The 21,293-nt window shown below is 36.1% G+C and overlaps 2 protein-coding genes across 2 annotated transcripts in view; one reads left to right on the top strand and one right to left on the bottom strand.

The window, feature by feature from the left end:
- LOC115236842 overlaps positions 1-21,293 on the top strand; it is a 336,098-nt gene that overhangs the window by 140,709 nt on the left and 174,096 nt on the right. Inside the window, exon 4 of the mRNA XM_029809538.1 lies at positions 14,934-15,041. Within this exon, the coding sequence (XP_029665398.1) occupies positions 14,934-15,041 (108 nt within the window). The remainder of the gene's footprint in view (positions 1-14,933; positions 15,042-21,293) is intronic.
- The window catches only part of LOC115236841 (zwei Ig domain protein zig-8-like), a 308,810-nt gene that overhangs the window by 284,253 nt on the left and 3,264 nt on the right, over positions 1-21,293 (bottom strand). The gene's annotated exons all lie outside the window — the stretch shown is intronic.

The following is a 21,293-nucleotide window of genomic DNA, read 5'->3' as shown; positions in this document are numbered from 1 at the left end:
TTTTCATGATAACGGCCTATACCGACTTTAACGAATACATTTTGCCCATTATAACCCGCGGCACGAACCGTAAAAACGGCACTTTTAGATCGGATACAATGGTCTATCGTAGGCGTGCCGTGTCTGCGAAACGAGTTTTCAACTCGCTTTCGAACTCGTTTTCATAGTATATATTACATTATAGTATAACTCTCCTATATATCTGTGTGCACCTAGCTTTCTCATTCATTTTATTATTATCGCTATTTCGTGAATCGCGATAAACATATAATTATGCACAACATTTATTACGAATTTTAAAAGAGAGAGTAATAAGCTTGAATTTTTAAATGAGTACACATGAGAGAATGTCATCTTCCTCAAAGGTTCCCTTCTTACAACATTAAATTTTTATTGCGACATTTAATTTTCATAATGATCCAAGGTGAGCGCCAACACTATGTCAAAGGAGAGTTAACGATGGCAGAGAGTTCCATAGGGAATCGTACGATAGGTAGAATCATTCGCCTAATGAGTGAAAATGCACGCGCGAAGAAAACTTTCTTGAATCGTTCTTCGTTGCCGTCGAAGTTTTCGATGATGCCGATGCCGCGAAGTTCGATGCTCGCCTGCAATCTCGCATTAAAAGTTTAGCAACGCGTTAGAGCGTAGCTCTAACCCACTACATTATAATACATTAGTCGACAGCGGAAAATGTAAATGGCGGCTTCATGCGTGTACGCGGTGGCGCCTTCGACGAGTCGGAGAATCCATTAAAAGTCGGGCCGTAAAAAGAGAGCGCAAACTTTGTTTACCGAGTTGTTGTAGCTTCTGTTCAAGAGGCACCGCGCACGTTGTAAGAATGAAGAGATCAAGCTGTAATGTATTATTTAACTCTTTTGCTCGTGTCAACTATATTAACTTTACGTAGTTTAATTTTCTACAGCTTAGACGGCTGAGAGCGGCGGTTGAGAATAGTAATATTGGATTTAAAATTATGTTACTGCAAAAACTTAAAATGAAAAATTTCTTATCAGAAAAATAATTTTTATTTTTTTTTGTTGATATAATTTGTAAATGGCAAAAATACATCACATATTGCTTATTTAATCGCCAACTCATAATTATCAAATACAAATAAGTAATTAATACATAAGCACAGATTTGAGAGAGACATAAAATGTTAAGAATAACATGTCATTGTTCAGTACATACGTATTCAAGGAGTTTAAATTTCAAAGTTTGAGAAATTTCAAGTACATAGTATAATAGATTCTTAAATTTGAAGGAAAATCACAGATCATGGAATTAAAAAAAAAAAAAAAACGAAAAATATCTGACCTCAAGATTCTGAAGGCAGAACAGCGTATTTAACTGTAAATCGGCCGTTAATATCTGTAGCTTCGTGAAACAATCTAAATGAGGCGCGAAAGCGATTAACATTCACGTTATGAATATAACGCGACGATTGCGTATGACAATGTGACGTGGCACAGCAAACTCGTCTCTTTCGGTCGCGGATTATTCGCGATGTTCGATTATGCTCGACAGGACTCGCGAAACGTATTGAAAGTCCAACGAACCATTGTGCGATCCTGATGACATTGCCGGCCGATTACAATGTTCTGTCAGCGATTTTCGGGCCGCCATTAACCCGCCGGAAAGTCCGCGCTGCTGTTAACACGGTTGGATGAATCAGGCGGCGCGTCAAACGCAGATCGTACAAGTATGGCAAACACGTTCTCGCGTGTGCGCGCTCGCCTCCGTAATTAAATTACCGAACAAGCCACTGTAGTCCATATGTCGAATGATGATCCCGACGATCGTTGAATGCGTCAACGCGGCCGCGCTAGTACGCATACGACATCATATTTCAGCTATGGCGGATTAATTATGCTCCCTTTGTATCGTTAAAACGTTTTAGATTACCAAATTCACATAATGCCGGATCGCATACTTCGTTATTTTATCTCTTATTAGCTTTTATTTCAAATAGAAAGAATCATACTGAGGATCCGTAACTTATAATTGTTACTTAAATCTTGTTTCAAAATGTGTATGAAAGAAAATTGGATAAAATTATGATATTATATTAAATAATTCTAAAGCCAAAGAGAAAGAGAGAGAGAAAGAGAAGAGAAAGAGAGAGAGAGAGATGGCTTTTAAAAGGTTAGGATAAAACTCCGAGAATTACTGCGATGCTTTCGAGGAATTCGCCTCGACGAAGGGACGACGGGTCGTTGACCGTCGCGCCTTCGTCGAGGATAGCGGCCAAGTATCACGATGGCCATTAGCCGTCCGTTTCGTTCTTTTGTCCGTCCCGATGCTCTCTCTCTCTCTCTCTCTTTCTTTCTTTCTCTCTCTCTATCCCTCCGTTCGTCGCACGATTCGCATTCGCGCTGGCTGACTGGAAAGTTCTTGGTCAAGTCGCGCGAGCGAAGGAGCCGCGGAATCAAGGTGAATACACCTTTTTACGTTAGACGCCGACCTTCCTGAGGCTGCCTGATGTGGGCTCCGTCACGGCTCAGCGATTCTGCCTGCTTTCGATATAGACACGTTCGACCGTGAATGCCGAGAGAGAGAGAGAGAGAGAGAGAGAGAGAGAGAGAGAGAGAGAGAGAGAGAGAGAGAGAGAGAGAGAGAGAGAGAGAGAGAGAGACAGCAATTCATTCGGTTTTGGCAGTAAATTATTCACGCAAATGAATGAACTTTTATATACGAATTAAATTATGATTGTTGAAAATTATGCAAAAGGATGATAAATATAGATAAATAATATAATATAGTATTGAGGTATTAGTAGATAATGGTAGCAAAAGGCTTGAATACAATTGAAGCGAACAATGTACTCGATGCAAAATAAATTCTTAATTACTTTAAATGTTTTCAATTAATGTTTGATTGAATAGATTGAAATGATTTGAAACAATCGACGGTATCAATGGAGACAAAACTTGTGCATTAAAAGTCATTGATCGAGTTCTGTTTATAAATATTTACACGATATTAACGGCGCATATAATATTCATTAGACAAATAATTAATAATTACTTAGCTGTGAATATTTCACATTTCTTATATTGAATGCATTTCATATTGAATGATATTGCGGATCTTCTAAAAATGCTATGAATTATATTTTAAGAAAAATTACAAGAACTTTTACATTTAGATTAAAATATAATATAATATGCTAGGTTGCCTTATCGAAATTACACGATCTAAAAGGAACAAAGTACAAGAAATGTGCATAATATAAGTAAGATTATATTATTATTACAAAGCATAAAAGAAAATAAAAATGCGGAATAAGGCCAAAATTTTATGAAATAATTAATAATTTAAATTGATATAAATAAAACAATATAATTCACATTTATACACACATGAAATACGATATATATTATAAATTTACTTTTCGAGATGGCAGGCGAATTTGGTTAAAATGCAAAGATATAAAAAAGATGTTGTGAAGTTCAACATTTTATAAAAGTACATACGGATTTTTCGCTTTCTAACGTCACTAGCAATGTAAAACGTTTTACGGTAAATTTTCACCACCTCGGACTACTGTGTGCAAACGATTGTGCAGACGTGCATGCGCAAAGACGCTTTTGCAGGATATCCCGAAGATGTTGATTTACGTTCTTTCTCCCATACGGGAATGCAAAATTCAAGATAAAGCTCAGATGGATTTCAAATGAATCTTTGCGCTAAAGGTATTGTCAAGATTTTTTTTTTTTATTCTCACTTTATATGTTCAGAAATTCAAATACACACATATAAAATCATATGTAATTAATAGAAAGCTTTGTCTAATTTTTTAATTAGTAAGTAACTGTTTGTGTGAATATTTAATTAACTATTTAAATTGATCAAACTCTGTAATTTTCCCTGAATCGTATTATAAACATGATACTTTGTTACTACGAAGACAGATCGTGCACTCGCGTAATTCTAAAGATAATAGGATGCACCATGGAGAGAAGCAGGCGTTAATTTCGAGCCGGCAGTTCTATAATCGGCAGACCATGGTGGACCGAAAGTTTACACAGTCAACCAATGCGGTTTTCTCTCAGGAAACTTTCCAATTTCGCGACGTTCGCGGCATGTGCTACATCCTAGGACTCTGCGCGATACATCCTGCCGAGCTTAATCCCACTTTTCTCCGCGCCCCGTCGCGCTTCTTGGAACGGGTAGGATTCCCTTGATGCACCCCGTCGCGTCCGTGAGCTTCGTTGCAGTATCCGTGCGTCCCGTGATATTGGCTGTATATCACGATTATACTCGGAAGGCGGCCGTCCGATACGTCGGTGTGGGCGCTACGTATCGTCCTTGACGGTTTTATGCACGCCGTTAGCGACGGTCCATTTTCCTTGCGCGATTTTTCTTCCACCGGGACCGGAGAATGTTTCTTATCGCGACGATGCACCGCGCGTGTTCCACGATTCCAATGTGATCTCCAATTTCGGTCATACTCTTGTTGCGAGTTGCGAGTCGACTCGCGCGGAAAATCGCGATATCTCGATCGGAAAAATCTTAAAATCGATATATTACTGTAAGAAAAATAATCGCCTAAATGCCATTATCTATTTTCTCTTTCTTTTATATATAATTATAATTTGGAAATCTGAGAGTTTTTATGAATAATTTTAATGACATATTGATATAGTTATTGATATCAATGTTTTACAATAATAATAAATAATTTTTTTTTTATATGTTATACGTTGAATTTTATATTTAGAAGCTTAATTTGAGTTATAATGATTAAAAAAAAATATTGTTAATAAATGCGTTGTTGTTTTTTAATCAGCAATAAGCAAGAAAGGCAGATACATATATTATGATGCTATAGTTTTTTTTCTAATCCTAAACAAAGTAATATATAGTAAAGTGATGCTCTTAAATTCAAAATGTCATTATAAAAATTACATAATGCTTTTCTATTGAAAAACGGAGTTTCCTAAAAGCGTGTGATCGGTTTTGGGATTGCTTATGCCGTGTTATTCAAGTAGAAATTTAACAGCGTTATTTAGGCGATGACTTACCCTCTGCAACGATATTCATCCGCTCAATCCGGAAGGAAAAGGCTGAAACGCATCACGTGGCATATTCGGTCCCGCGATAGCGAAATGCGGATAATGCGCTGGAAAATCGGGCCAGCACCGGCACAAGCCGATCGGAAAAACGTACTTCCGGCGACGAAGCAGGAAGATTGGTAGGGCGGGGGTATCCGATATAGCTCCGGTCGAGGAACAATACGGCGTGAACGGCGATGAAATAATTTTTGCATCGCGCAACTGTATCGAAAACGCAACTACGGGGCTTATCAGATCGTGATGAAAAACATAAACGATGCGCGCACGGATTGCTAACGGATCTAGGATGAGAATCATGAGGGAAAAGTTTTGAGGCTTTTTAAAGAGATAATATGGCTCGACAATGTGGGTCACAGCGCGATATTATTGCTCTGAATATCTTTTTATACACACACCGCGGGAAAGATACCATTAAATTTAATATATCGCTCGTTCGTGTCGTGTTCTCTTTTTTTTGTTTTTTTTTCTGCCAACTTATCGGTCGCCGCGTCGAACTTAGATATAAAAGTTATGTTCGCAAAATGAGGCAGAGAGGGAGAGGAAACGTTTATTAATATATTATTAATTTCTGATGGTTTTCTAAAAAAGCATATAATAATTACTATGTAAACGATTGGGATATTAATATGCAACGAAACAGAAAATCGAGAGTATTTGCCAATATACAATATATATAGGTAGCCAAATATTTAAATTATATAATGTAAATAGTTTCTTTGCTTTGTTTTTTAATCAGCAATACATATAATGAAATGTGTGTCTCATCTCTTCCCTGTAATTTCTGTTGCATTTCTATCGCGCATAATCCATTTGGGTTACATTATCGTGAATCTATATTATCGACAAAAATATGTATTATGCAATTTTGGTCGGCGTTATACGTTTTGATGTCGTTTCTTCTCACTTACGAACTCTATGGAAATAGGAGCGAGCGGATGCATGCATACAGCATGAGCGTACAACGATGCGGCAGCTGTGAAGGATGAAGCAATGCACCGGCGATATAGCGCGGCGTGCGGCAGGATATGTAGCGGCCACGATGCGCCGTGCATACAGGTTTTCATGCGATAAGAAACCTACATTTTAGTCGTGATTGAATGCAACCGCTGCCGCGAGTTAAAGGAAACATGGTAGCTGTCACGTGTGTGTGTGTGTGTGTGTGTGAGTCGGCGCATCCCCCGCAGATACACGGACGCAACTCGCGGGTCTATTTGCATCTTCTCGAAAATTGGATACGCTTTAGAGGAGCGTCGGAGCTTAAAGCGTGGCCTCGGAAGCCTCCCGCGCGCGCCGGCGATAAAGTATCATGAGGAACGCGTCTCTCGGCGTGCAAATCGAATCTTGCGGTCGGTTATGAAATAGAGCGCACCGGAAACGTGGAATAACATACTGGGACGATGCTTAACATCTTGCGTACTTGACGGATAGTTGCACCGTCCACTATTATATATCCGAACAGATTCCATAAAAAAAAACCATCGTAATACTTAGAGTTGATCACAATATATATATATATACAGAATATAGATACAGAAATTTGTTTCTCAGTATAATTTTTTAATAATTATAATTTTTTGTTATGATTATTACAAATTTTTAATATATGGCATTAGTCAGCGAGCTGTCTCTGTCTGTTCGTCTCTCTAATTTTTTCACACAATGGACGTAAAGCTAGCAAAAGTCTCGTGCAGTCTGCACAGTGACTGAATGATAATGCGGCGCGCAAGATAAATAAAGAGGGTGAAGCAGGTGAGAGAAAGAGAGAGAGAGAGAGAGAGAGAGAGATTGAGTAGTTCTCAAGGGTTGGTACATTGAAGAAATGGAGAGGGAATTCTTTGGCGTATCTCCATGTCGGAGGGATAGCAGTGGATGAATCGGCCTCATATACATACAGCACTGCTCGACTCTCGTCGAGCATTTCAACGCCGGCTATGAAGGGAAATTCCACCGGCTTCTTTTGACTGGAACAAGCGGTCCGTAATGGAGTTGTTGTTCCACGTAGCGTGCGCACCGCCTCGAGAGATACTCTCGACCCACGCGATACGTTTCGCGACGAAACTTCCGGTTAGCTTGACAAGCGCGAATGAAAAACGCGAACGTCTGCTTAATAATGCTATTTTCACATTTATGCAAACGGTTGCTGAGATGTTATACATGTAGAGCTTTTTAAAAGTCAACATGATCGCAATAAAGGTTTTACCTTTCCTTGAAAGAAAAAAAAGAAGATTTAAGAGATAATTTTTTTGTTATATCTCTATACCGCATTTTAGTGACAATAACATTAACCATATTATATTACAAAATTATTATGTGTATTATTGTGATCATGTTCACTTGATTTAGAATATAACACAAAAGAATTTTTATTATCACATTTATTAAGAACAGATTTAAGTTACAACGTTCAAATTTTCGTACAAGAGAAATTTGCATAAATTTATTTAATGGCTCGTTGTTACTTTTCAGAAGCATGAATTAAAGTTCTTAATCGATTTGGCTCTTAAATTAAAGATTTACATAAAGCTTACGCAAGTACGGACGTCGGTCTGACTCAATGTTCCTATCGGCCTAAAGGCGCATGCGATCATTTTATGTTCGCGGGGTTCCATTTCGCTAATGCCGCGCTAGTTTGTGACATAATGTATGGTAAGCTGCGCAATTATTGGCCCCCGGATCAACCACCTCTTCTTCTCGCTGCCCTCTGCAGCGGAGTGCAGTCGTTTTCTAGGCTAATTCGATGCAGCCATCCAGTTTTCCCGGTCAATTCTTGCATCGTATTCGTTTTCCGTTTCTTCCCTTCCGAGAAAATGCCTTTTTTTCTTAAACGCGCACGACTATTGCACATCTTGGCGATTCGATGCAATTATGCAACACGCGTTTACGTAGTTTGGCAAGTCGACTGAATTAGCATGAAACAAATTAAATAAACCGGATAAATTTTTTCTAATTTGCGTAATTGTGCAAAAGTTGGGGAGAGTTGTGAGAACAGTTAGGGGAGTTTTATGTTTATATACATATATGTATATTTGATATGTATTTTAAGATATAATAGCATATATGTATATAAAGACGTGAAATTAGATCGTCTGGAGAGGATGGTTAACAAAATATGAAATCGAAAACAAAATTAGTAGTGACGCGATGTTAAGTATATCGCAAACTGTTTTGTTATTTGTATTTGTCTTGTTTGTGAACATTTGTTTGTTTGGTCTGTACGCATCCTCATTCGATATTCACGAGTTAATCATCGAAGCAATTCGCAAGTCAATTAACGCGATTAATTTGCGTGCCCGTTAAACGCCTCTTCCTGCGTGACACTTCATCACTGCCGCTCGTACTCGAAGTTTCGCGTTTAATCGAAGTGCATTGCCATTCATGCGACCGATACGACGAGGAAATATGGAATTTCAAATGTCGATTTTACACGCGGCAGACTCAGTCGCAGTGTCAAAACCTATTCATGCTCACTCTTAAGCGGGAAAGCGGCTGGGGAGAAAGGAGAGGGGCGATACGGGGATCGCGCGATTCTTCAAAAGGATTTTTCGCCCTGGGAAATCAAACGGAGTCTCTGAAATAAATTCACGTCCTTCGTCTCTAGTCTTGAGACCGAATTTTTTTCTAAATTTTTTTTCCTCCCCTTTTGCCTTTTTCCATTTTTGCGCCGGCGAGCGTGAATCGAGTCGGCAAACGCCTAATTGCACTTCGCATTTAGTTCATAGAAAAGATCGTTGATTGCCAGAAGGTTGCTTTTACGATCTACCCTTTCATGTATACGTATTTACTTCACTTAGATATTTTTTTATATAATTATGATACATAAGTGATGGTAATTACATAAATCATAAATAGATAGTAAAGAGAAAGAGAGAAAGAAATTAATAGCGATAAATTTACGCAGTTTTATATCTTCCCTATTTTATCTATTAAAATTTATTTATCACTTTCCTATCAAATTGATAAATGCTCAATTAATAAATACCAAGTAAAATGATAAATATAGTGAAAAACACATGTAAATGTGCGTGTAAAATTATTTTTGCTGGTATAACTAAAATTTAAAAAATTTGCAATTATACGAGAGATTAATTTGGGAGTTTATAAACCTTGTTATTTAATAAACTTTATGCCTTTTAATCGAGCCAGATTTAAAATTTAAGAGCGTTAGAATCTTCTCATTGAATTATACTTTTGACAATCTCGAATTTTATATTCATGAGTGTTTATAACAGTATAATCCATGCCAATGTGGAAAATTCGATGCAGTGACCTTTAATGCGCTTTAGTCTCTGTCGTATTCTCCTTTGCCGGGATGCTTTTCTTAAGATGAATTTAATAAACCTGTGCTAGTAGTTCATGTCGCTTATATATTCAAGCTTATATGCTGAAAATTTGTGTTTTATAATAATTCTTCAAGAATATAAACTCTGAAAGAAATTGAATTAAAATCTTAACTCTCATTGTATACGAGGCACTGTAGATTATAAAATTGGATAAGATATTGTTGAAATATATATGTATAGTTGGAAAAATTGGAAGAATGTAATAATTTCTTCAAATAGTGTAATATTAATATTTATTATAAAGTTATATACGAAAAAAGACGAGTATTTTTCTAATTGCCTAAAATTATTATAAAATGAATTATAAAATAGTATGAATTATTTATTTTGTTATTGATCTATTTATTGTATCGTCACATATATATTTTTACGTAAAGATTTCAGCTATTGCCTTATTCTGACTCTTATAATAAATAAAATAATATTTCTAAGGTTTACATCCTTCAAAAAATCTACAACTATAAAAGAAGATATAAATCAGATTTTTCACGTTTAATTAATTTTTAATAAATCTTAGAGCAATATGTTTGGTTTTTTTTTACTTTGAAGCTTTACTTTACCAACGATACATCACTTGAATCTTTGATCACTTGTGTTAAGAGACACTTAAAGATTCTTTTAATTTAAAACTTAAAAGTATACTGAAAAATATATGGAGTGGTAAATAAGATAAATAAAGCTTTTAGGAAGATTAAATATTAATATCAAATATAAAATTCGAAGAAAGCTAATAAAACGCAATCCAAGCGTTTTGACTTTTATTCTCATTTTTATTTAACATTAAACATTAAAAGATTATTTAATTTTAATTTTTATATGTCGAATATGAAAATTACATTGTAAGAAAATAAAATAGTATACAAACGTAAAAATAAAACCATATATATGTATATATAATAGAATCTTAATTTAATAGACTGTAGACAACTGCATATAGTTAATCTGTATATTGGTTTTTTTTCTATTAAAATGTTTCCCGAATTTGAGAAAATAATGATTTATGATTTGGAAACATTTTCGCACATATGTTTACAAGAATTTTCATTATGATATTAATAAGAGGAGGAGATGTTGAAAATATTTGACAAGTTTAAACAGTCTGCATAAAATTCACCTGTTTCGTTAAAATATCCGCGACTGTAGAGGTTTAAGGAAACCTCGCGTTGTAGTTGCACTGCGTTGACACGTTCCTAACTTACTAAAAAGTCGTCGGTCGTCGCGACGTGCGTCGATACTTTCGAACTTCGGGCCTTTTAACGACGAGTATTTTTATACTGTCATAACCTCGGGTAACAAGTTCCCGGTTTCGCCAAGAACCGTCGCAATAATTCAATGTCGGAGGCCGGCGGGGGCCGTCTCTCGAGGCTCTATATCAACTTCTCGGACAGCCTAACTCCTACACCCTCTGCACCCCTCGCGCGCGGCGCATGTTCGGGGCACGGTTACCCCTTCATACATACGTAAGATGCGGCCGACCACTGAGATTACGATGTTCTTTTATTTATCGCATCTTGTAGTGGCGCACGTTATGGACGACACGACCGGGGATTTGGACTTTGAGAATGCGTTGCATTGTCTCTCACCGATATGACGGATCCGAATGAAAATGTCATCAATTATTAACCTCAGGACGTTAAGAATCCACAAAGACGAAATAATTTCATATCTTAAAATGAATAAAAGCAACGTCGTTATTGTACAGTGATATATTATTTCAAAGGCAACTTAAAGGCGCGATCTTCTTGCATATGCAATACTCTTCTACTTAAATTACGTAAAGTAGATAAGCTTTTAAGAGAGATCCGCAGCAAGCTCTGTTTTAAATATTTTACTAAGAAATTTTTTAGTGTGCGTAAAAGTAAATGAATATGAAAAAGGGTGCAGAATTTATGGATATTAATATCTTTTAGATCGAAATAATTGCTTTTGAATGTGTAAGATGAATTAGTCAGATCTTGTCTCTAGCTAGATTGGAACATTGCACAACAGAGATGGCAGTCGCCAGGTGATTGGGTAATTGGATCTGTCACGTTATACCTTGTTACACAAGCCTCTACTAATTAAACAAGGACAAGGCTTGTATTTCTTTCGGACACTATTAAAAGACTTTCTTTTGCACAGTAATACTATTTTACTCTTCGCAGATTTATTCATGTTGATCTTTTTTTTTTTTTGTCAAACTAATTATTGCGATCGTTCTGGAAAAAAGCCATTTCTGAATTGCTTTTCTAAAAGAAACTGCGGTCAAAAGGTGAAACCTTCTAGAGACACATTTCTATATATTCGAGAGATCCGCGCTTATAAACCATTTATTTATTGGTAAGGATATTGCGGTACGTCTCGAGAGAAAGTGATATGCGAGAGCAGTCGATTTCTCAGAGCTCGTACGGCCACACCGTGACGTTGAAATGTGATCGGGCTTATCTTTATGATGTACGAGATGCAAACACTCATTACATTCGTCTGTACGAGGGATGCGAAATCTACCCGAGGGGAAAAAATATATGGCGCCGCCAAGAGATTCTCTCGAGAGAAAAAGAAAACCTCTTATTTGCAAATTGCATAAGTTTGTCGACGCAAGATTTTCGCGGCAGATTTTTCTTCGAGCTGCATATCATAAATGACATAATTATTTTACGACATAATTGTTTGAATGAAAAGAGATGCTTATTGGTATTTGGATTGATATTTATGATGTTTAATTTTTATGAATCCCTTTCCATATCGACATTGATATTTTGTTAAAGCCATACAGCAGAATTAATTAAAAAATTTTCGTATGATATCATTTTCACTATAAAAAATCGTAGCATTATATCAATGCTTTAATTTTTTTTTAACAGATAGGAAAAATGTGGTATTATATTATTGTTTTAATTTTTTAAAAACGAAGTACAATATTATTCATCGCGAAAGTATTAATCGTGTGATTTTATATTATACTAAATTTCAGAATATATAAAGTAAAAATCTGGATTAGACAGTCATATATTTTAACATTAAATTTGCGGTGTTAAATAATAGCCAAAATATCAGATTTTCTGGCAACAAGAGCTTCACTGAAACCGCTAATGTTGTTGTTGACTTACAACGATGATGTTTGTAAATTTCACCCTAAATTTGTCTTCAAAGTTGTAACATAATTTACACGGACGCGCGACATATCTTGACTTGAAATTATGTGCAACATACAGCGTTATGAAATTACGAGCCCTCACAAAGAACCGCACGTAACGTGTATAATATATACGGTCTTGAATTCGAATTGAATATAGCGGTTTGTTTGGGAATATTGAAAGTGTCGATGTATAAAAATGTATGTATATATATATGTATATATGTATATGTAAACATTGTTTTGGTCGCTCGCCGAGGCCGCCGAGCGATCACATAAACACCTACCTTCGAGCAGGAAACATCAACAAAGTATTTCGCTGCGTTAAACTTGGTAATTTTTCATTTATAATAATTTAGATTTCTCTCTCTCTCTCTAACATTCTTATTCATTACATACATAATTCATTAACTCAAGATGACATGTATAAAACATAATTCCGTTGCGAGAAATATATTACCGCAAGATTAGACAGCGGATGGATGGAAACAAAGAAAAGATATATCAGTTTGCTTTTCAATTTTCCAAAGTCTTTATCACCTTTGCACGAAATTAAAGAGTGAAAAATGCGCGCTCTTCGTGTAATTGCCTCATCAATAAGTCCGAGCATTTCGCATGAAACATTTTTCTCAGCGAGGCGCGCAGTGAAAACGCGATTCGCGTGTAGCGTAGCGCAACGGGGCCGATTTATTTATTTATCGGACTCTGCGGTGGAGAGAGCACTCGTAGCACTCGCAGACGTCGGCGAGTAGCTCGAAATTCGAAGGCTTTCGAGAAAATTGCGAACGCGAATGCGAGCACCGCCACGGGGGAGAATGTGTTCGCCTTTATGTGGCCGGGTCGGGGTAGTAGTAGACGCGACGGTGGAAGATTTGTCAGGCTCAAAGGCAACAGCAAAAGTTTCATGTACTTTGGCAATTTCCTCGACGTTTGGACGAGTGCACGCATGGCACCGAGGCATCATCCACGCTCTGGGAAACTTGAAGAAGTTTGAGACCGCGACCGAGATTCTTGATACCGCGAAGTAAAGCAGATGATATCGTGTAAGAGAAGATAATCTATTATCTCTTATAACTTAATCTAACCTAAAGCGTGAAGCTCGTATACGATAGCGGAATGTATTCGCGCCGATGTTCTTCAATTCTAAACACTATTCCAAACGAAGAAAATATTTGTCAAATACTTGATAAATGCAAACTTAGCAATGTCGTATGTAAATTTACTACATTATTACATATATACAATTGATAGTATTAGCACATTGTCATATCGATATATAGTATAAATAAATAATATTGAATAATATTTTAAATATTATAAATATTATAAATATTATAAATATTATTAAATACTTAATAATATGTATAATATATATAATATCCATTATTAAAAATTAATAAAATACGTATTATTTATTCATCGATCTTATTTAGTTACAAATTATATAATTTATAATTAAATAAAATCGCGATGAATAAATAATGCGTATTTTATATTTTAATTTTTGATAATGAATATAATAATATACTTTTTTTCTCTTTATTTCTTTAAAATTATCTTTAATGTATTTCACACACGAGCTAGTCCAAATAATGTCACGGAAAAAAATCGATACGTGCAATATCTTTTTAAGTATCTCTCGATTTATTTGTTTGCTACCCCTGTGCAATTGCAAACCTGCCCATTAAGCACGTACGTGGGTCAGAGTAATGACTGTAATAATACAAATTCTGGCCGAATAAAATGAGTTTAAGCGGATTATATGGGATGGTAGCAGCGGCCATACCGAAGTTTAAATACGGATTGGATTCTTTTTGCATCGTCGTCCGACCTCGTAATATGAACATTTTGCGACTCGATTAATAATCTTTTTCGATAATATTTTATTGGGACGATTACCGCCGTATTACGTACGAATCGCTTGAGTAAATTTTTTGTCGATATGCGCTTTAATCCGCAAATTCGTAACGCAGATTTGTTGTCTATTCGACAGCGCGTGATATTCGTTGCTTCAAATGAACGCCAACTGTTCGTTGTTGCGATTAAAAAAATAATTGCTCAGTTGCATGTACATGAAAAAATATTTTATCTAGCATCAGTTACCCAGACAGGCTTTTTATTTAGAAAAATATAAACAGAGTTTCAGTTTTGCTCAAGTTTTTCCATTACAATACAAAAATAAATAAAATTGTTAATTTATAATATCGAAGTTAAAAAACCGAATTGATTTCGACAAAAAAAAATATTTTTATTTGATATACAGATTTCAAGGAAGACTATATATATATATAGTATCGATATTATCACAGATAATATCAAAATTAACGATCTTTCTATTTTTGTTTTTATTCAATTTCATTTAAAATAATATTTTGTTTTATTTAAAATTTGTTTCAGATGCAACTTGATCACCACTTAATTGATGTCGCCGCGATTAAAAACTCTGCACATTTCAATATCGTTGTGGTTTCCAAGCGAGATGTGCTGCCAGCAGTTACAGACATGGTGAGTAATACAATGTCATTATACCTATAGTTATATTATAAAGTACGTTGATTCCCTGCGAGAGGATTCTCCTTGATGGGTAACCTTTAGCGGGCTTTGTGCTGCTAGCAAGTGTAACGTCTACTCGTTAACTATTAATTACGGTAGGCAATTTAGTAGTGCGTCCGATCTTCATCACGCAAATTCGTAAAGGGATTGATAGCAGAAATTAATTGAACAACTTGAAATTCGCGTAGCGTGGATGAGACAGATAAATACAAGGATAACAACTACATTATGATAATCTTTTTAGACTAAACTAATTTATAAAAAAAAAAAAAACGATGTTATAACATTGTTTAATTTATTTACATATTTAGTTTGTATATCTTTCAATATTTTCGATTAGAGAGCGTGGAATTCATATTATTTATTTTTTGTCCCCAATGCCCACATATGATAAAATACATTGTGCTTTTTTCGTCGCTTTAATGGACGGCGAAGAGCTGCATCTCCCTCGCTTTAGCGTACCCACCAATCCGGATAATCCTCCACAATACGTACGATGACTCTTGTATTTTCTTTCTCGCTGCTAAATTACTGATAATTATGCCCGTTGCCGCAATACACGGAGATGAATACTTCGTTATTACGTTTCAATTAGCAAATTCTATCTGTGCGGTATTCGTGACGATTGGAATCAGTTATATTATTAGACAGTTGAATCACATATTCCTCAATCATTCATATCTATAGAATCCGCTTATATTTCCAATTCATCCACAAATCCCTTAACAAGGATTCCTCATCTAAAATGGATTATCATATCGCACACAAATGTCGATAATATCGAAAATAAAATCAAATGCTACAACTATGTTATATTACGGACAATTTAACATCGAAAATAATTCTTAAATGCACAGTTAATACTTTATAATTATATTTGATTTACAAAATTATATAAATATGGTAATATTTATAATATATATAATGATCTTTTTATTATTTTTTTTAATTAAAAAAATTATATATTTTTAAAATATAAATTTTATTTCCTTGATTTTGTTGCTGTATTATATCTGAAGAGAATTTATATTTTGGCTAATATTATGTGAAATAACTTAATTATCTTCAAAGTTATTGTTTTGAAATAAATTTAAAGGCAAATATAACGTGGCTTTGAAACCCTTCAAAAGGTTTACAGACTGAAGACATAATTACTGCACATCTGATATTCACTGGTACAAAAGCATTCGTCTAGCGGTGTAATAGAGGCCTTTTCGTTTGAAAGGCACATGCGTGGCAAAATTACGGAAGTGCTGAACATGAATCCGCGGCTGACACAAAACGCTTTTTATTTTCTATGATCCACTCGGTGAAAGAGTGAATTATGAGACACACTTTCACACGTATCGTGTTCCTGGATATTTATTTTCCCGTTTCAAAGGAAAGTCGCGCTCGTCGCGGTGATTTGTCGAAACGCTCGCGCAAAAAGCTTATTAACCGCTAGCAGTACTTTGGAAAAAGTAGAAGGAAAAAGAGATGTGTCTCTGGATATGTGGGGCTGTAAATAGTGATGCGCGATCACATGCGAGCGATCGTAAATGCACGCGTGATATTGCACGTGGAGTCTGAGTGGCGCGAAAAGCAATGCGCGTCCGTTCTTCAGGGAGCTCTTTCGGCCGATAATAAAAATGCAAGACGGGGAAAATGTATCCCAGCGGGAAATGTATGTACCTATGCTGCGCGCTAAGCCGCTCGTAAATAATAGCCGGGGATTTCGCGGATGCCGCAGATAAGCGAGAGCGAGGCGATCCCTCGCGCTAATTTAATCTTGCTTTATCCCGAGTGTTTTAATACCGTGTTTAAATTTAATGGACCGGGGTCATTTAATTTTTCCATGGCAAACGCGCTACCGCTTGACGATAACGCTAATGTGTATTTATTAGGCACATTTTTTAAGATAAGGATGTCTTTCTAAGAAGCGTAATTAAAAGATCTCGTGCAAGAATCTGACAAATATTCTTTTTGTATGTGTAAATTTTACATATAATTAGCTTGCAATTATATGTTTATCCTTAATATCCGAAATAACGTTTTAATGACAAGGGAGCTCGGAAACCTTTCGCTAATGTGAGATAACATTGTAAACCAAGATGGTATAACGCATATATTTAGGTACTCGGAAGTTTCCTGCAAATGCCTAAAGCGACGCGAGATAGTTCATCATTTACTGCAGTACATGAATATACGATTGCATAATTATGTCACTGTAACATGTTAGGTGTGTACGTTTCGAATAATAATTGTAGTAATTACTACAGTTACAATAATTTTTAAATCGAATTTGCATACATTGTATATATACAAATGACAAATAAATGTTTGTTAATAAGACAAGATTTACAATTAGTACACTTTGATTTTTCATGGGGAACATTTAAGCACGTCATTCATCTTTATTATCTTAAGCAACCTTTTTACTAATTTTTTGCAAATCATCCTACATTGATTGCTACAAATATTAATTATCAAGATAACGAATAATATCGAAGATCTCATTCTGAGATTATAGTGTCAACTTATTTCAAAGTGGAATAAAAATCCATTACGAGGAAATCTTTTCTTTTTTATTAAAATTTTTTATCTTTTTTTATTGATTCAAATATGAAATGGAAGTCAGTTATATATATATATATATCAGTGATAAATATATGCCTAGCGAGAATGTGATCCTATTTTTCTATCTCTGCAATTTTTAAACATGGTCGCATTTATAAAAATACGAAAAGTATGACTTGCCTCAAACGTGAACGGGGAACTCTTTCACGTTAACGGTTGTAGAGGATAGGAAGAGGAAGATAGGATGTATCCTCGGGTGGCTTTCTCGTAGTGGGGCATGCGAGTCGTCGCGCTCACGTACACGGCGGTAGAACGTGTCATCGACTTACAACCGCTCTGGTTGGGTCCGGCTTATGTAATACATAAAGCACGACATGAGTTCGCGATATGAAGCCAGGAATCACGCGCGTCGAGGCATTCGCGAAACCGGCCTGGACTCGGAGTAATTTATGGCGATGAGCGCGCATGATTATGGAGATCTTCTTGCCGAGGCATACGTGTATTTATCTAACGATGGGTGGTCGGTAACTTTACGAGAATATTGATTCTCTCAGCGATCTTTTTTTTTTTTTTGGAACGCCGCCGTACTCTTATTAACCGCTCTAAGTGCTCGACGATTCATGGTTCGGGGTTACTTGCTCCCGCGAACATTATTAATTACGACCAACGCGTGCCTCTCCGAATAAGCGTCGGTTGCACTTTATTCTCATATATAAGTGAAGCGCACTACGATCGTTATACATTCTTAATTCCATACTTAATAATAGCGAAATGAGAAAACTCTTTTTATGAGATAATAAACGATAACTAATTATTTGAAAAGAAATATCCGACACAAAACATTGAATTAATTTTAATTATATCCACTGTGCGACATTCTTTTGACAGTAAAATATTGATTGTTATTTTTTAGCTTTTTTTTATATATGAATGGATTTCTAGTTGTTGAATGAAATTAAACTCTTGCGATATAATTGAATCAGGATAGTATCGCAGGGAATAAAGACCGCGTGAAATGTTAGTTTGTAATTTCTAGGCGAAGCGTACGCTTGACAATTTCGTTATGGCTAATTAAACTTTGTTAAAACGGATTTTGATGCACGCGCGCAAAATAGAATACACAATTTACGTTTGTTGCGCACAAAACTGTGCAACAATGATCGTGTGTAGCTTGCTTATTACTATCTACGTAAGATCAAGTTCTTTAATAAATTTGCATTATGCGAACACGCATTGTTGACACAAGTAAAACAAAATAATTATTTTTTTTTATTTTTTTCTGTTATGTAGTTTATTATAGTTTTCGTAAAAAAAAAAATTTATTGATTTTTCTGTCATGCGATTGTTACATTTTTCATATTCCCGTTGATACCGAAACTTTTCCTGGCTCGCGCAATTTTCTTTTACAAAATTGCTTTTTTCATGCGACGCGTGAGTTACGTGCGAAAATGAAAATGAAAATGGAAATTGTACGTACTATGTAAACGTGCGTCTACACGGGTTTCTGTATGCATGTACCGCGGATTTGTAACATCGGAATCTTGTATAACCGTGTTTGCAACGAAAATTACGTGTAACCGCTGTTTGAACTGCTACTGTTGCTGAATTTGACCGCTTGTCAGCTACTTTCAATTACACGCTCTCCGCAGCTTGTTGCGAAACCAGAGTTTCGGCGTGAATTCGAGAGCAAAGCTATCGGTTAAGCCTAGGTAAATGGATTAGCACTTGGAGAAACGCGGATGGGAAAGTAAGCGCTTACGCGCCTTTCGATTTCGATACTTGGGATTTTTCGGCTTTACTTTGGTTTTAAGTACGGATAGAAATTGTGTTGAAAAATATTTTAAACTGCTCACTCTGATTTTTTGGTTCACGCGTTGTAGTTTTTAAATTTGCATGCAAATTTATTAAAACGTAGATCAATGTGTTGGATTAAGCGCATTAGAAATTATTCAGACGAATTATCTGACTAATTCAAACACTTGATTTTCTTTCTAAAAAAAAAATTAAAAAATTGAAGAGCCTGAAAATATTAGTATATTAAAAAAGCATTGTATTTTGTAGGAATCAATGTAACAATATCTCTTTCTTCGTTATTTATCTTTTATTTTAACAGGATTATAATATGGATTATAATTCAATCTTATTTGTCAAGATATTTGCATACTAAAAAGAATGTTAAAAAATGTGGTACATAATTGAATCTCTGTTATAGAAAAGTCCATTCTGAATTGATCAAAGACTTCGTTGATGAAGTTTCGTAAGATTATCGAGCAACTCTTGTATAAAACTGCGCGTTGGATCGAGTCGAAATGGTCTTCCCCGTCCTGGACTGTCTCTCTATAATTACAGAGACTAACGATGCGATTTTGTGCGTGTCGGTGAAAAGCGATTTTCCCGCTCGCACAACTTCGTGAGATTGATTTTCTGCAATTAAAGGACAGCCTTAACGAGTTTCCGTAGAAACGGACTGCTTTTTACTGACTATACTGCGTATTTCTTGTCACGCCGATGTCTTGCATGTCTTAAAGGATTTCCGAAAGCCTTAATATTGCCCGAAAAGATTGCAATCTTCTTATTTACATCTGGCTGATCAGTAATGTCCGCTGGGACTGTTTGACATGTACTAGAAGAGAGGGTGGTTTAGAAAATAAAAGGGGGGAGAGAGGAACTTTTTGAAGTCCGTTCTCTTTATTAAAAGCCTGATTTTCTTCCGGTCATTTGATCCCAAGGCAGGAGATGTGTAACGTTCTTTCTCAAAAGGGAGCTCATAAACGACGTCAAAAAAAAAATGGCAAACGACCTGAATAACAAACTGTTCAAAGGGGGTATCTTTAATAAGTAAAGCGGATAACCATCCTTCTCTCTCTCTCGCTCTCTCCCCCGCTTACTTTCTCACTCAGCTTAAGACGCGACTTTCAAGATAATTAAAAACCTTCGTGGCTAAATCGTGATCCCGGTTAATTACACGATTGCATTTACTGCACGCAATGCACTGCATCCGGAAGCGGATTATATTAAAAATACGTACGTCAAAGAGTCGCATGTGTTAATTAATTCGCGTTTGGAACGTTATCGTGAATTAAGTTAAGCCGCTCAGCCGAGCTCTCGCGTTCTTCACGCTGGGCTGTAATAGCACGCGATCTGCTATAATTTCCGGTCAGACTGCCACCGCTCGCCTTTTCGACGCCAACTACAATGCACGTTACACGCGGTTTCATCGTTTGTTGCTTGTCTCATAAAATTTGCAAAAAAGAAAAAAACGGATATTATATTCTGCTGAGAAAAAGAATTTATATCTCGCTCTGCGTGTTACGAATATAGATGTGTCAATTTTTAAAGATTGACGTATGTGATACGTGTCAAGTATTGAATACCTCGCGCGAGAATATCAGTCCCATTGCTAATCGGAAGCGCTTGTTAAACCCTGCGTCACCGGTTACGAACAATTTCTAAAGCACCACCGAATCGCCGCTCATCGGTTATGCTCTCACGAGAGAGCCGCGTGCTCGCGAATCGTTCGCATATACGTCAATCAAGTCGGCGCTGAATTCACATTAGCGTTAAACGTACACGCATCACGCGAATACGCGGCTGTATCTGCCCATCAGCGCCGATCATGCAAGTATTCCCGCACCTATTAACGTCTAA

This window comes from Formica exsecta, unplaced genomic scaffold, assembly GCF_003651465.1.
Source record: "Formica exsecta isolate Colony F162 unplaced genomic scaffold, ASM365146v1 scaffold26, whole genome shotgun sequence".
NCBI lineage: Eukaryota > Metazoa > Arthropoda > Insecta > Hymenoptera > Formicidae > Formica > Formica exsecta.
This window is presented reverse-complemented; position numbering and strand designations above follow the sequence as displayed.